Source organism: Mesocricetus auratus, unplaced genomic scaffold (assembly GCF_017639785.1).
Source record: "Mesocricetus auratus isolate SY011 unplaced genomic scaffold, BCM_Maur_2.0 Super-Scaffold_100025, whole genome shotgun sequence".
NCBI classification, from domain to species: Eukaryota; Metazoa; Chordata; class Mammalia; order Rodentia; family Cricetidae; genus Mesocricetus; species Mesocricetus auratus.
Window position 1 is genome coordinate 26,228,561 of NW_024429206.1, and position 16,848 is coordinate 26,245,408.

Here is a 16,848-nt window from a genome sequence, read left to right on the forward strand (position 1 = left end):
AGAAACTAGCCTGGCACAGCTGTGGGTGCTGCTGGCATCAGGCACAAACCCAAGCAAAACTGCGCTCCAAGTTTAAGTTGGTCATGTATCCAAACAAAGCAAAGCAAAAAACCAAACCAAACCAAACGAAACCCTGAAGGAAAAAGGTCTGGGGAAGCGGCAGTTGGTAAAGTGCTTGTTGTATGGGCAAGGACTCGGGTTCTACCCCAGAGCTGCATGAGAAAGTGGGGCATGGAGCCGGGTAGAGATGGGCATATACCAGGGACTTGCTGGCCAGTCAGCCGAGCCTACTCCTTGTGCCCTAGGTCCCAGTAAGAGGGCTGTCTCAAAAGACAAGGTGGAATTTGCTCTGTAGCCCAGGTTGGCCTAGAACTCACAGGCTATTCTCCTGTCCCTGTCTTCTGCGAGCTGGGATTATAGGCATGCACCATCACACTAAGCTACAATAACTTCCTGTAAGAATAAAAATCTGGGGCTGGAGAGGTGGTTCTGGGGTTAAGAGCACTCGCTGCTATTCCAGAGGTCATGAGTTCAATTCCCAGCAACCACATGATGGCTCACAACCATCCATGGTGAGATCTGGTGCCCTCTTCTGGCCAGCAGGTGTACATGCAGACAGAACACTGTATACATAATAAATAAATAAATCTTTAAAAAATAAATAAAAAGCCGGGCGGTGGTGGTGCACGCCTTTAATCCCAGCACTCGGGAGGCAGAGGCAGGTGGATCTCTGTGAGTTCGAGGCTGGGCTGGACCGACAGCCTGGAAAACAATACAGAGAAACCCTGTCTCGTAAAAACCAATAAATAAATAAATAAATAGAAATCTGTTCTTCTGTCCTTTCTTCTTCTCTCTTTTCACATTTTGAGACCAGGTCTTACACTAATGCTCAAGGGTGGCCTGAAACTTCTAGGCTTAATGATCTTCCTGCCACCTCAGCCTCCTGAATAGCTGGGAGTACAGGTTCATGCTTTAGTGTGTGTGTGTGTGTGTGTGTGTGTGTGTGTGTGTGTGTGTGTGTGTGTGTGTGAAGTATGTACATGTGTACAGATGGAAGGAGGACACTGGATGTCCTGTTCTTCATTCTCTGCTGTATCCCCCTGAGACAGTCTTTCACCAAAACTGAAGCTAGACTTATGGCCATTAAGTCCCAATGATCTCTGTCTGAGCTCCCCACAGCAATGGGGTTACAGGCATGTACCTAAGCATGCCAGGGGTTTTACATGGGTACTGGGGATTTGAATTCAGGTTTTCATGCTTACATAACAAGTGTTCTTTACCTCTGAGCCATCTCAATCCAGCTTTTTCCACTTTTCACAATTAGCTAGATTTGCTTCATTTACTGAACAGCAAGTGCTTGCCACAGGCAGTCACTCATGGATGAATGAGGAGACACCCAGCAAAGACAGGCCAGCCTTGGGTGAGAGCCCTGGGTCAGGAGCAGGAGGCCCTCCAGCCTGGCCACAGCCCTGGGTGGTGCTGGTCTCGCCTCCTTGTCTGCCAAACTTACCCTCCAGGAGTCCCTCCCGGCCCTAACACCCAGCAATCTAGGATTCCAGAACTGTCTTCAAATTCTACCTGATTTGACTGGCTGCAAATGCTTTGAAGTATAATGACTATTATTTAGTGTATGTAAAAGCTTCTGGACTCTGCGTTAGGGACGAGGTCTTAGGAGAAAGACTTAGAAGCCAGTTTCTACTCCGTTGTCTGGAAGTCGGTTTGGGACAGAAGGGATAGCATACGGCTCTATGAGTTGATTCAACAGTGTTCCAGGCCACTGGGCTTCAGTACATATTGGAGAGACAAAGAAGTGACTGTCAGCTTGCGGGGAGGCTCAGACAGGACTTCTGTGGACCCCTGGGCTCTTGTGTACTTTTAGAGAGACCAGAGTTTTTCGAACTGGGTCCTTGCACAGGAGAAAAATGGATGCCCAACAGGGCTCCATTAAAGCACAGAAGCCTACAGAGATGGCCTTCACTGTGACATTTGACTTCCAAGCCCTGCACAAGGAGTGCCCAGCAGTGCTGCGTGGTGTGCAGTCTTGGGAGGCCCAGGTGGTGAAGCAGTGCAGTGGGCAGACAGGAGCAGGCAGGTGTCTGCCAAAGTTTAGGGGAGTGGTACACCGAGGGGGGATGCCAGGGGTGGCAGTGAGGTCAGACTCAGTGTCCCTCTCCCAGGGATCTAGGACTTTTTAGAATTGACATGAGTTCGAGGTCGCTCAGCTCACTGTGTGGGCCAACATGGTCATGAGAGCTCATCCAGGCTAACCCGCGTGTGCATGCTCGCACCCCCTTGCACGCCCTTACTTTGAGTGTGCTATTCTTGGCGCTCAGCTGCTGCTCCAGCTGTGAGATCTGGCTGGCGGAATTCTCACGCAGTTTGGTGAGGCTGGCCTGGAGTCGCTGCACATCTTCTACCAGCTGGGCAATCTCCCGCTCTTTGGCAGCCAACTCTACTTCCAGGCTGGATCGGGTCAGCACCTCTATGGCCTGCTCCTAGGAAGAAGAAAGCAATGACGAAACAGCACGGGCTCTAGGGTAGGGAGCTTGGGGACCCGCCCACCTGCAACAAGTCACATAGTCACACAGATATGAGGGTGCGCCCAGCAGGCGGCTGTCACCTGGATCTGTTATTTGGGCAAATGCTGTCTTAGCATCTACCTTGTACTGGGTGTGGGACCACCGAGCCGAAGCACAGCAGCCTGTCTTTTCCAAGATCAGCTCAGACACACAAGTACTCTGGAAGCAGGGCAGGTATGAGAGCTAAAGTCAGAGAGGTTCTCTATTCAGTGGTGGGGTTTTACCATGGAGGCCTCGGCTAGCCTGGAACCCAGTGAAAGCTGCCCCTCTCTGCTGTTAGCTGGGCTTAAGGATGTGCATTGAAAGGCACGGTTAGTAGTTTCTCTCTGTGTAGTCCTGGCTGTCCTGGAACTCGCTCTACAGACCAGGCTGGTCTCAAACTCACAGAGATCCGCCTGCCTCTGTTTCCTAAGTACTGGGGTTAAAGGCGTGTGTGTGCCACCAGCACACCGCCTGCAAAAAGGCTCTGACTTTAAAGTAGATTGTCTCACTGAGGTGGAGGCATGTGAGCAGAGACCTGAAGGGTGAGGTGATGTCTGGTGGAGAAAGTTCTCAGCCAGAGGCACAGCAATGGGGAAGCTCAGGTGATCATACTTAGAACTGTGTGGAAACAGCCGTTTTGGTTTTGTTTTTAAACCCTGTAGTGGGATCCAGTGTCCTCTTATCTACAACAAGCATGTTATTTGACAAACTGACTCCCAGCATTTTTCTTTTTCTTTTTGGTTTAACAAGGATGGTTCTCATGCACCTCAGGCTGGACTTGCTATGTAGGGAGGCTGGCTTTGAACTCCTAATCATCCTGCATTCATCTCCCAAGTGCTGGGATTATAGGTGGTCAACACCACTCCAGACTAGCATAAAGAGATTAAAGACAAGAAAAATACACACTGGTGATTCCTCTGCTTAGAAATGGTTATGATAAATGAGTGGTTTCATTTATTCATTCTCTCTCTCTCTCTCTCTCTCTCTCTCTCTCTCTCTCTCTCTCTCTCTCTCTCTCTCACACACACACACACACACACACATCTATCTCTCTGTATATGTCAGAGGACAACTTGTAGGACTTTGTTCTCAAATTGCCAGACGTAGTAGCAAGAGCCTCTACCTGTTGAACCAAGGCTCTGGCCCCTGAGTATTTGTTAAAAAAAAAAAAAAGGCTCAGATGCCGGAGAGATGGATCAGTAGTAGTGAGCACCTGGCTGCTCTTCCAGAGGACCCAGGTTCTTTTCCCAGCACCCACTGTATGTAAAGTCCGCGCCCTGCTCTGGTCCAGGTAGTTACTGCACGTACATGGTGTACAAACACACACGCAGGCAAGGCATCCATACACATAAAATAAGAAATAAAATGCCAAGGCATATTAAAAGGGGTCAGAGAGGGGACTCAGTGGCTAGGAGCATTAGCTGCTCTTCCAGAGGACCCAGGCTTGACTCCTAGGGCTTACATAATGGCTCACAACCATCTGAACTTCAGCTCTAGGGATCCAATGCCCTCTTCTGGCCTCCAGTGACACCAAGGTCTCACACAGTGCACAGACATACATGCAGACAAAGTACCCATACACATAAAATAATTTAAAACTAAACAACAACAACAACAGAAACCTATCCATCACCCCCTAAAACCCTATGTGGAAAACACACAAATCAGAAAGGTACTTAAAAACGAGCAAGTTCAATCTATAATTTGGTTTTTCAAAGACTCAGCAGTGTTTTCACCATGTGTGTGTGGTGCACACATGTCATCTCAGCACCTGGGAGGCAGAGTCAGGAGAATGGAGAGCTCACCAGCCTGCGATACACAGTGACTCCTTGTACCCAAACACCAAAGAAAATACATTTTTTAAAGTAATCATGGCTCTTGGATAATGCTGGAAGCTTTTCTGCAGAGTAGACACATTTGAGTATGAATGATGTGGATTATTGGGACTGGAGTGTGGCCTCCACAGAATAAAACAGTGTACACACACACACACTCACACACACACTCACACACAAGTTCCTTAATCTTGGTCTTGTCTAGTCTGTGTCCAAGGTGCTTGTCCCAGGGCACATGGCACATGTGGGGATAGGCAGTTACTGAGGAAAGTGAGTTTTCATGGTTCTGTACTTAGAGATTGAGGCTTTTTTTTTTTAATTAAACTTCATGAAGATCTGTGTGTCAAGCAGACCCTCTTCTGGTTCTTTGATTTGTATGATGTGATGTTATATTTCCTGTAAAATAGGTCATTCATTCCTCCGACCTGGGCCCCTAAGCATCCCCTGCTGGCTTGTCCCCAGCACAGTCTCACACCACCCTGTCCACCATGTATCCTACAAATTCCTCGTTCAAGTCGATTGAAAGCTTTGTTGTCGTACAAACGTCAACTGAGATATGAACGTATAACCCAAACTGCCTGTTCCTTGGCCCGCATCTGTCTCCTACATGCAGAAGCTCCTGCCGGTTCCACAATGGGACACAATGAGAGGAAAGAAATGGAGACGGCAGGGCTGAGGTAGAGGGAAGTGTAACCCTGGGAAGTAACGCTGGGAACTGTTACTTTAGAGGCTCAGAATGGAGAGATAGGCATAAGGAGAAGGGGACGGGATGGGATAGGTCTGCTGGCCTTTCAGCTTCCTCCTCACACCCAGAGTAGGGTTTAGTCCTGCTTCTCTTTCACACTGTGTGCACCTCAGTTCCGGCTCTACTTGGAAAGCCAGGCTAGCTGGGTGGACCAGAGATGTTTGCCACAGACAGACTTGCTTCCCAATATTCCATTTCCACTAGGCTCCAAAGGATGCCAGGTGTGCTGCAACTGCTCCTTGAACTAACATTGTCTGTAGGCATTTCACAAGAGCTCTTCTGAGCACCCGTCTTGCTCAGTGCCCATGAAAGAGTGGCAGGTAGGTGAATGAACTACTTGGCACTTGTGCGGGTGCCTCATGCTTATGTGAGACATCCAGTGCACTGTTTCTGGCTTTGCTATAGCTATGGGTTCTACTCTTTCCCAGTTGAGTTCAGCCAGCCAAGCCCAACAGACCATTTTTTTTCTGCTGGCTCTGCGTCTCCATGGGAAGGCACAGAGAGGGAAGCCCCCCTCACAGCGACTGGGGACTAGAGCCAGGACGGGGCAATGCTGCACTCAGCCCATGATGAAGTGTGGGAGCCACCCCTGGCCCCACAACTGACTGGACCTACAAAAACATTCATTTCTTTCTGGAATGTTTGGGTTTGCTGTGGCCCAGTAAGGTGCCAGGATTCTTTGTAATCCAAACATTTAGCTCAGAAGCCCTGTTAGACATGTTAGGATGAATGGCTTCCTCCTGACCAAGGGCAGCCACAGAAGCTGGGAAGCTACTGGCCCTGGCTCTAGGGCCTGGCTATACCCTGGTGCTGTCCCCAGGGCATTTACATTTGGGTAAGGAAAAGTAAAGGGGTCATTTCAGAGAAAAAGAAGTGATTGTGTTCCTGAAGTGTGAAGGAAGTAACGGCCCCTTGCACGAGAACCTTTCTACCACACCCTGAAATGCTCAGGGCACTGTGTATTTAATATTATTACTTCTGAGATGGGGTCTTGTTGCTATGTAGTCCAGCCTGGCCAGTCCTCTTGCCTCAGCTTCCTTGGGTTTTTTGGTGGTGATTGTTTTGAGATGGGGTTTCATATAGCTCAGGCTGGTCTTGAACTTGCTATGTAACTGAAAAAGACCTTGAATTCCACATCCTCCTGGTTTTGTTCCCAGGAGCTGGGATTACATGTGTTTGACACTATGTCCAGCTATTCCCTCTTTTTACAGACACACAGAGTCAGGAAGCTAGGTCTACAGATCAGAGACTTCAGAGCTTGGGTCTGCACTAAGCACCGTAGCTAGTGTGACGCTCTGTCACCAGTTCAGTTACTTAAGGCCACCAAAGGCACCTGGGACCTGTTCCTTCAGGGTTACTCTGACAAAACCTTGATAGTCCTGTTAACCTGAGGAAAGTCCCATGGGACTGGGCATGTTACTGCATTCCTGTAATTCCAGGACTCAGGAGGCTGAGGCAGGAGGATTACCAATTGGAGGTTAGCTTGAATCAATGTAGTGAGGCTTTGTCTCAAAAAATGAAAACAAAACAGAAGAGAGAGAGGGGGGGGGAAGCAGGGCTGGTGAGATGGCTCAGTGCTTCCTGTGTGAGCCTGGTGACCTGAGTTCAGTCCTCAGAACCCGCACAGTGGAGGAAGAAAACAGACCCCTGTAAGTTGTCCTCTGGCCCTCATATATGCACAGCTACCCCTACACCCCACCCACAAAATAAATAAATGAAAGGAGGGAGGGAAAGAGGGAGAGAGGAGGAGGGGGAGGTGGAGAGGGAAAGGGAGGGGGAGAGGAAGGGGGAGGGGGAGAGGGAGGGGGAGAGGGAAAGGGAGGGACAGGGAGAGAGGGAGAGAAGACAACAGTCTGGACCTTTGGGTCCCACTCTTCCTGGATGTTTGCTTCTTAGGTGAGATCCCAACCACTGTATAAATTCAGGGCCAGCTGCTATTCATGTCCCATTGAGAGGACAGCCTCTATTTCCTTGTGAAGTTCTGAGGCACTCTTTTTCATATCTGGTCAGTCCTGGTCTCTACCTGGCACAGGACATGTACATACACACTGGGGTCACTCCACAGCAACCATGAGGTCACCTATGTCAGCTTGTGAGGATCTGGAGTCACCTGTGCATCACACAAGGAGCTTTGAGAGCCACTCTGACTGGGGACAGCAGCCAAGCCTGGGGTCTTGGAGTTGACAAACAGGAGAGAGGCAGCTGAGCAGCAGCACTGGCCTCTGTATCGTGACTGCACATGTGAACAGCTGCAGTTCCTCCTGGGTCATGATGGACTGCACCCTTGAACCTCGAGCTAAAATAAACCCTGGCTTCCATCCTTGAAGTTTCTTTGTCAGGTGTTTCCTTGTAGCAATGAGAAATGTAACCAATTCACCCACCAAACAACCATTCCTGCCTTCAACTGTTACTCCAAAGGGAGAGTTGAGACAGGAGTGACAGGGGTGTGGTGGGGAGAGCAGGGCCAGGGTTACCCACCACGTCCGGAGCCTTCTGGATCTGTGAGGCCAGCTGGAGAGAGTGGTTGGCTGATGAGAGCTGTTCCCTTAAAGTCTCTGCCTCTCTCTGTGCCACCTCTGCCCTCTGAGGGAAACGAAAAGGGGTGGAGAGAAGAAAGTACATTTGGTTTAACAGCTGACAATTATTACAAGAACATTCATCAATTCATGCCTGACTGACTGTAATTGATTTTCCTAAACACTCAACCTAATAAATGCTATGGAAAACACACACACACACACACACACACACACACACACACACACACACACCCTAGAATGTGATGGATTTTTATTTTAAACAGTACAAGGAAGAAATAATTGAGCGATTATGACAGTAATTTAACGCTAGGAGCGAGGAATCCCCTGCTGGTATTAATGCTCCGGCCCATTGCATTTCCCAGACTGAATAAATACTGCTGGAAATAGAGTCTTCTGATTCAATTTCTTTCTATTCTCATGGACCGGAGAGACTTTATCACAGGATTACTCCTGGGAGTCATTCTCATGGGTAAACCCTGAATTAAAGACACTCTGGCCATTCTCCCTACCACACACAATGTTGTGGTTGTTTCCACCCATGCTGCATCTTCATGAGTGGCCTGGAGAACTCTGGCTTCTTGTGTGAGGGATGGGCTGGGTTCTGCAGTTAACCCTTCATTGGGGACCATGTGCAAATATTGGCATATGCAGCTAGCCAGGCAGCTTTGGGCCAGCAGTGAGTGGGCAGCCCAAGCTGGTGCTGGGAGCTTTTTGTAGTATGTCTAAGACCTTGGATAAGGAAGCCGTGGCTGCTGCAAACACATACTTGCCATTGGACAAAGAGGAGAGCTACTCTAGTGCCTATCACTCAAGAGGCCAACTGTGAAGAGAGGCAGGAGAACAGCTACCTATGCTCCTGGGGCCTCTACATACTCATCTGTAGAATGGGAATGTTGTACTCACTCAAACACCTGGCTTGGGCTCCATGCCTACAGAGGTTTGCGATGGGAGTAGTTTTTCACTGGGCTTATCTAGGTCTTATTATTAAGACAAACTAAGACAGGTGGGCAATGGCAGCTAATAACATTAAGACTCGGACTGAGAGTGACATGGCACTTCTGCATGCCCTCAGCAAGTTATAGTCTGTTATCATAAAAAGTTAATGAGGAAGGCAGGACAGGCAGGTTCTCAGGTGAGGACAGTGTGGGCTACACGGGGTTTTAAACAAGCCTGGGCAACACAGTGAGTTGAATGTCACCTGAGTTCTACAGTGATTTCAAAGCCAGCTTGGGCTAAGCGAGAAGTTCAAGGCTAGTCTGAATTACACTGGGAAATCTTGTCTCAAAAACCAAAACAAAAAGTTACCTACAGAATAAAACAAGAAAGGTTAATGAAGAAAGCTGGCTGAGCAAGCCTTCCCATCAATTACTAAGAGCGAAGTCACAAAGAAAAGCCTCTGCTGTCCGATGGCGGGGCGGGGCGGCTGGAGCGCCTTGGTGGTGGCAGCAGTGGGCACACACACAGGAAGCTAGAATGGAGGGCGGTTTGTCTGCCCAGGGTGGGGCTGCTCGCCAACTGCCCTGCTGCTTGGAGCTTTGAATCTGCCACATGCATGCCCAAGTGTTTCTCCACATATCTTTGCCCCAGACAAAATGGAGAGCCAACATGAATCTAGAGTCAAAGGGCCTGCAGAACCACCTGTCGGGCAAAAGTTTTAGTATTATGACAAGCGTGGAGAGAGAAACGTCTGCTTCATGCTAACTATCCAGTGAGTCCCGTTCCCAGCCTTTCGCTGGGGAATTCTGGGCAGGTGCTCTGCCGCCATCATGGAGAACAGCTACTCTCAGCAAATCAGCTGGGGGCCAGTGAGCTTGTAGAAGTCAATGGTGGCTGTGCATACTACAGTGACTGTGCCAAATTAGTAAGACCATCTCTGGAGTGATGGGGATGTCCTTCTGCATATATGTTTCTGTTATTGGTTGATGAATAAAACAGGTAGGATGATAGGTGGGACTAGGAGACGAGGAGAATTCTGGGAAAGGTAGGCAGAGAGAGCCCACCAAAGACAGTCGCCATGTAGTTGACAAAGGAGTAGAAGGTCCAGACATTCTCCAGTAAACCAAGACCTCGTGGAAACACATACATTTGTAGACATGGGTTAATAATGAAGACAGAGCTAGCCAGTAAGAAGCCCTAGCCATCGGCCAGTAAGTTTATAATTAATATAGCATCTGTGGGACTGAAGCAGTGGGACCTAGCAGGACAAGTAACTCCAACAACACTGGGGCCACTACATGCTCCTCATCTAAGATAGACTTTGGTTTCTGGGACAGGGGCTTATGTAGTCCAGGTTTGCCCTAAACTGACTAAGTAGCTGAAGATGACCTTGAACTCCTGATCTGTCTGCCTGGTTTATATTGTTCCAGGACGCAACACAGAGCTTTGAGCTACATCCCCTGTCCATTTTCTCCTTTCTTTTTTTTTTTCTTTTTTGTTGGAGACAGGGTCCCATGTAGAGAGCTGAGGCTGCTCCTCAACTCCTGACCCACCTCCCAAGTGCTGAGATTACTGGTGTGAGCCACCATATGTGGCTACTTCCCTTGGTTTATATGGTGGTGGTGGTGGGACTTCAACCTAATCATGCCCCCTTTGGCCCCGTATTATTTGCTTATATTTTCTCTGTATCTGTGGCCATTACAACACAGATATGGGGAACCCAAGATGGGGAAATCCCTACAGCAGCAAAGTGGCCTAGTGTTTGAACTGGTAATGGCTGGCATGTGGCCGGAGAAATGGGACACCAGAAGTGACCCCGTCAGTGGTCCTTCAGGAACCTGAAGAAGGCTATAGGCAAGAGATGAGACACTTGTCACCCCATGTGCCAAGCAGGGCCCCCTTCAGAGTCACCACTTGTGCCGTTGGCCACCGCAGGCCGGGGTGAGTCTGATGAGCAAAGCGCCTACTGCTCCACGTCTGACTGCCACCAAGGCGCTCCCTGTGTGTCCTGGGGCGAGTAAGATAGGGCCAAGCCAAGGAATGCCAAACCCAGTCGGGCACGTGCCTGGCTCCATGGGGAGGGCCAGATCTTGGCCCAGGAAGCCAGCATGACACCCCCATCAAAGCCTGCTGAGAGCAGGGTACAAGGGCCAGTTGAATGAATGGGAGCATGATTTTGGCCAGGATGTTTTTCTCAGAATAGAAAGCAAACTAACACAAGGAGGTGTATGCTCAGTCAGTGAGGGCAACAAGTGTCAAATCTGGAATTTTGACTTGGGTGCTCTGACTCCAAAGCCAAGTACCCTGCCCCATTAACACATAAAGCCCCGGCAGAAGAGTGCCATGCGCTGGGGCCTTTCCACCCAGGATCTCATCTCTCTCAGCACCTGACGCCTTCTCCTTGGGGAAGCGAAGCTCTGTTTTCCAGGCTTGGAGATGCACCTCAGTTGCTAGAGGCCTGCCTAGCAGCATGAAAACCTGGAATTTGATCCCCAGCACCCGGTAGGTGGAGGCAGGACTATCAGGAGCTCAAAGTTATCCTTAGATGTAGAGTGAATTTGGCCAGCCTGGGCTATGAGAATCCTTCTTAAAAACAAACAAACAAACAAATACAAACAAGCAAACAAGCAAGCTCTATCCCCAGCCCAAGGGGTCTTTCCTGACTGTCTTGTTCTGTAAACATCAGCAGGTAATAGGAGGAGAACAATTTGGCTTAAATGGCTTCCTCTAGGCCCTCCTCCTGTGGCTTTGTGTCAGGAAATCAGAGCTGCTCTGGAAGGGGAACAGGGAGAGGTATAGCTGGCAGCCAGTCATAAAGGGAAAAGAAGAAATGGTTCCTCCATGCTCTTTGAAGTGTCACGCTAAGGTTTATCAAGAAATTCTGGGAGTTCAGAATCTTTCCTTTGAATAGCAGTGAAGAAGAAAACTATTAAGTGAGTGCTGGAAGTTGACCAAACGTGTGTCAAGGAAACACCCCTGCTTCACTAATAGCTACTGCCCACTTTTCTGGTTCCCCGGGGCAGATATAGTCCCTGAGCAATGAAACAGCACTCTGGGTTTCGGCAGAGTGTCTGGAATAAACCCGGGCAAAACCAACCCTAAACATCAATGACCTAGGAAGCTGTTCCTTCTGGGTGGGTCCTGTAGTCCAGATGTGTGTGGCTCCTGTGGCGCTCTGTGGCTGTGTGCAGCCCTGCTCCTGCTCAGCCGACTTGTGCCTTGTTCGCTGGGCACCACCTCCGGTCCACCCCGCAGGCCCCACTGATCTCTCACCAGAGCAGCTCACTGCTCCCGGGCTTCTGGGTTTCCACCCACTCCTTACTGCAGGGTTATCTACAGTGGTTCCTTTACTTCTTTTTAGTGATTTTTAAAAAGATTTATTTTATCTGGGCACGGTGCTAAGGAGGCAGAGGCAGGTGGGATCTCTGTTGAATTTGAGGCCAGCTTGGTCTATAAATGGAGTTTCAGGACACCAAGCGCTGTTACACAGAGAAACTCTGTCTGGAAAAGCAAAGCAAAACAAAACAAAACCAAGGTGTGTATGTGTGTGTGTGTGTGTGTGTGTGTGTGTGTGTGTGTGTAAGTATGAGTGTGGGTGCTCCAAGAGTTCAGAAGTGGCTTTCTGATCCTCAGGAACTGTCGAGTATAGGTGCTAAGAACCAAACTTGGGTCCTCTAAACGTGCGTTATGTGCTCTTAAAGGTTGAATTATATCTCTCCTTTTAATTGAATACAAATCCAGGAGCTCCATCCTGGTCCCTGGTCCCAGGATAAAGCCCCTCTCTCCCTAACCTGCCAGGCCTTCACATCAGGCCACTCTCTAGCTGCTGCCCACACAGTCTAGCTTTCCTCCAATGCCAACTCCAGGGTTTGCCCTGCAGACTTTCATTTCTTCTCCCTCCCTCCCTCCCTCCCTCCCTCCCTCCCTCCCTCCCTCCCTCCCTCCCTCCCTCCCTCCCTCCCTCCCTCCCTCTCTAGACAGGGTTTCTCTCAGTAGCTCTGGCTGTCTTGCAATAACTCTGTAGATCAGGCAGAGTGTTGACATTAAAGACATTTCTTTTTCTCCTATCCCCTGCCACTCCCCCAGAATCAGCTAGGCAACCTTCGGGCTACCATATTCCCTTCTTAGATGCTGTGCCAAGGGCACCCACCCTTTTTAATATTGCAACACAATGTTGTTATCTGCAGAGCTTACACTAGTCAGACAAAACAAAAGCAAAGCAATGCACCTTAAAACAAACAAACAATAAAAAAACGTAACTTCCCCAAACAAATGAGAAACAAACCACCACCCCCCCCAATGCGCCAAGACAACCTTAAGTTAGACTTCTGGGTTTCTTGTCCCAGCTCAGTGATGGACCAGGCACTGACTGAATTTTCCTGTTTATAAAATAATAATCCTACCCATGTGGATCTCAGTGGGGAGGCTGGGCAGGTGAGGAGATAAGGTCCTAGCAATGAGCTTAGATAGACTGCATATAGAACATTCCAGAATGGACAACCATTCTGACTAGTACTAGGGTGGGCTAAGACTACCCAGGAAACCTCAGTGACCAGTGTCACACTCTCCACAGAAAGCCAGACCCAGGACCTTAGGAAAGGCCTAAGCACCAGCCACTGCCCCCACCCAGGTCTCCTCAGGGAGTAGCAGAGCCACACTTCATCATTCCCTCCTACGCAGGTTTCCTGGTTAGTTTTATCGGGGAAGAAATGGACAGTACTTTTTCCCGAATGCTGGTAAAGGATGAGAGACCAGTGCCTGTGGAAGACAGGTGCTCAGTGAGCGCCTGAGGGGGCAAGGAGCGGCTGCAGGGATTCTGGGAGGCTTTTCATTTCACAGAGAGGCTTGAACTCACTGGGTGGGGTGACCCAATGCAAGATTCAAAACTTTCCAGTGCCTATGGCTACCCAGCTGTAAAATTGAGTGGGCAGAGGCCACAGGCCACATCCTTCTGGGCTGAGAAACTTAATTTCTGCTTTAACTGCTTCTTCCCCCAGTGAAGAACCCGTGGTGACCGGCCTGGAGTACAGCTTAGTTAGCTGGCAGAGTGCTTGCCTAGCGTTTATGAAAGCCTGGCTTGATCTCCAGCAGGGCATTAACCACTGGTGGAGGTGCTCACTTGTCTTTCTAGCGTGGGGAAGTAGAAACACGAGAACTGGAAGTTCAAGGTCTTTCTCACTTCTATAGCTAGTTCGAGGCCAGCAGACCCACTGTAGGACCCGTGGGGGGAAAACGGTTTATGGATATCTGAGTGCTAGCTTGGAACTATCTGATACTATGTGGCTGTTCTATATGTGATACTGTGCAGTGTATTTCCTGAAAAGCGTGTTTGCTAACTGGGTATCAGCAGAGAGGAGCTGTCCACTAGGAGCACCACGAGAGCAAGCAGTTAGAACCAATTAGGAGATGACAGTTAATTCTATGGCATAATGGGAGCCTGGGGACAAGGAACCAGACATGCTCAACCTTCTGACTCTGGGACATTTTCATCTTCAATGTGAAGTCACACTTGAGAACTGCACAGCTGCAAATCAATCAATTATTCAATCTCACGTTTTAATAAACTTACACGTTTGTGTTGGACCTCATTTATAGCTATTCTGGGGTTCATGTGGCCTGTGGGCCATGGATTGGACACTCCTGGAATTTATGCACCAGAGACAGGGGACCAGAAAAAGAACGAGTACCCTTATGCATGTGAGTCTCAGACACTGGGGTTGAACCAGAGAATCTGCAAAGGGATATTGCTGCGGATATATTTCTAACTCCTCGTGACACTGGAGTGATCCACAATGATCACCCCCATCTTGGAGTGAGGCCTCTCCCAAGATAACGTAATGGGAGAGCTATGGTGCTTACACTGAAGGTCTGAACAGCTTACCTGGTTGGCTCGTTCAAGGTCAGTCATGATCATCTCCATCTCATCGGCTCTGGGAAGGCAAGAGGGAGAAGGTTAGTCACCACTGAGTCAGGTGCAGTGAAGTGACCAAGGGACAGGCTCTCTGGCTCAGCCTGAAGCAGAATGGCCCCCGTAGTATCCACACAAGGTAAAGCAGAGGCTCTGGTATTAGAGGGGGGAAGACCAGATCAGACCTGTCAGGGGTTACAGTGGCCAATGGAACAAGGAAGCCGTACGCCACAGGCAGCATACCTGATAGTTTTACTCACTATTTACTTATTATTACTGTGTGTGTATCCCCCTGTCGTAGCGCCAAGGACAACTTACAGGAGTTGGTCCTCCTCTACTGAGGGCTCTAAGGATCAGACTGAGGCCCTCCAGCGTAAACAAAGCCAAGCTTACCCACTAGCACTTCATCAGACCGTGGTTAATTAGCTAGCTTATCCTGAGACAGGGTCTCCAGTCGCCAAGGTTGACACTAAAATGTAGTCAAGGATGACTGTGAGCTACTGCCCCTACCTCACGTGTCAGGGTTAAAGGCATCTGCCTCCCACATTGTTTCTCGAGGCAGGTTCTCTCACTGGTCCAGAGCTGGCCATGTAGGCCAGGCTGACCAGCCAGAGACTGCAGAATAGTTTCTGCCTCCCCAATGCCGGGTTCTTAGTGCATCCCACCACACCTGGTGTTTTAAGTGGGCTCCAGGGATTGAACTCGGGTCTTTATGCCCGCACCTCAAGTACTTGGTGACTGCTGTCTTCTCAGCCCCTCATCGTCCTCCAGCTCTGCTCAACCTCCTTCACTCCAGCACTCTTCCACTCTGACTGGCAATGGGCCAGCACGCCCACCCCAGTCTTCTGCATCACCCAACTGTTCCTTTGTAGTTTGCTCTAATACTCCTTTAAAAATAGTTTTTATTTTATACTTATTTTGTGTGTGTGTGTGTGTGTGTGTGTGTGTGTGTGTGTTGGGTGGGAACATGTCCCATGGTGGCATATGTGGAGGTTAGAGGACAATTTTAAAGAATCAAGACTTTCAGCATGTGGGTCCTAGGGACTGAACTCTGGCAAACACTTTTAAATGCACACACACATAAATAAATAAATGTGAAGCAATTTTGAAAAAAACAAAATAAAATGCTACCCAGTTCCACTTAAACAGGAAGGTGCTTTTCCTGCTGTTTGAAGTAATCCCTGGAAGTAAATTTCAAGTTTTCTATTGGTGGGTCAGTTTAACTTTGGTTGCCAAGCAACCACAGAACTGAGCAAAATAACGACTGTGATAATGGCAGCTGTGCATTTCACTGTGAGAACACGCATGGCTTTCTTGGACTCTTAGAGGAGATTGAAAACACTGTTCTGCTGTGGGAGGGCAGAGTTACTCAAACCTGAAGATTGTGGTGACAGCGAGGGAAAAAGGCTTGTCCCAAAGTGTACATCATCATCATTAATCTATTTTTTGAGGCAGGGTTTCTCTGTGTAACAGCTCTGGCTGTCCTGGAACTACCTTAGTAGACCAGGCTGGCCCCCGAGATCCTCCTGCCTCTGCCTCTTGAGTGTTGGGATTACAGGCGTGCACCACTGCCTTGTAGACCAGGCTGGCCCCCGAGATCCTCCTGCCTCTGCCTCTTGAGTATTGGGATTACAGGCGTGCACCACTGCCTTGCCTATCATCATTTTAGATGATTTGTTTAGTTTGCCTGCATGTGTGTCTGTGTGAGGGTCAGGGCTCCTGGAACTGGAGTTACAAATAGTTGTGAGCTGTCACGTGGGTGCTGGGAATCGAATCCCGGTCCTCTGGAAGAACAGCCAGTGCTCTTAACCTCTGAGCCTTCTCTCCATCCTATTATTATTATAATATTACATTTCTGTTACAGGATCTGATATATCCCAGTCTGGCCTCAAACTTACTATGTAGCGGAACATAACCTTGAACCTCCAATCCTCCTGCCTCCACTTCCTGTGTGCTGAAATCACAAGAATGTGCCATAATTCAGTTTACGAAGTGCCGGGAGTGGAGGCCAGTGTTTGGTGCTATGCTGGGCAAGCGCACAAACGAGCTACAATGTCTAAGCCAGCAGCCCCTCCTCAGAGATTACTTTCTCTTAGCTTTTTAGGAGAAAGTCTCCCACCCGCTTCTCCACTAGTTACAACTAACTGCTTTAGGCAGGTCCCCCTCTTGGATGGCAGGCATACTGCCCCATGCTGTGCACCACTAGCTAGTGATTTCAATGCAACCTTGAGCTCTGGAAGATGTGAAGCACAGCCTGGACCACTGGACCACCGTGGTGGGTCCTACCTTGAAGCATGGCTCCCTAGGTTTTGGTGACCCACGT

General features: G+C 49.1%; 1 protein-coding gene across 11 annotated transcripts in view; it reads right to left on the minus strand.

The window, feature by feature from the left end:
* Cux1 (cut like homeobox 1) overlaps window positions 1-16,848 on the minus strand; it is a 327,582-nt gene that overhangs the window by 78,138 nt on the left and 232,596 nt on the right. For 7 of the 11 annotated variants that reach the window (XM_005080392.4, XM_040731284.1, XM_040731278.1 and 4 more), the window contains 3 exons: window positions 14,499-14,547; window positions 7,620-7,724; window positions 2,307-2,495 (listed from right to left, as the gene is read on the minus strand). In XM_005080392.4, the coding sequence (XP_005080449.1) occupies window positions 2,307-2,495; window positions 7,620-7,724; window positions 14,499-14,547 (343 nt within the window). The remainder of the gene's footprint in view (window positions 1-2,306; window positions 2,496-7,619; window positions 7,725-14,498; window positions 14,548-16,848) is intronic. The other 4 variants (XM_005080393.4, XM_040731285.1, XM_040731279.1 and 1 more) reach the window with 1 other exon arrangement.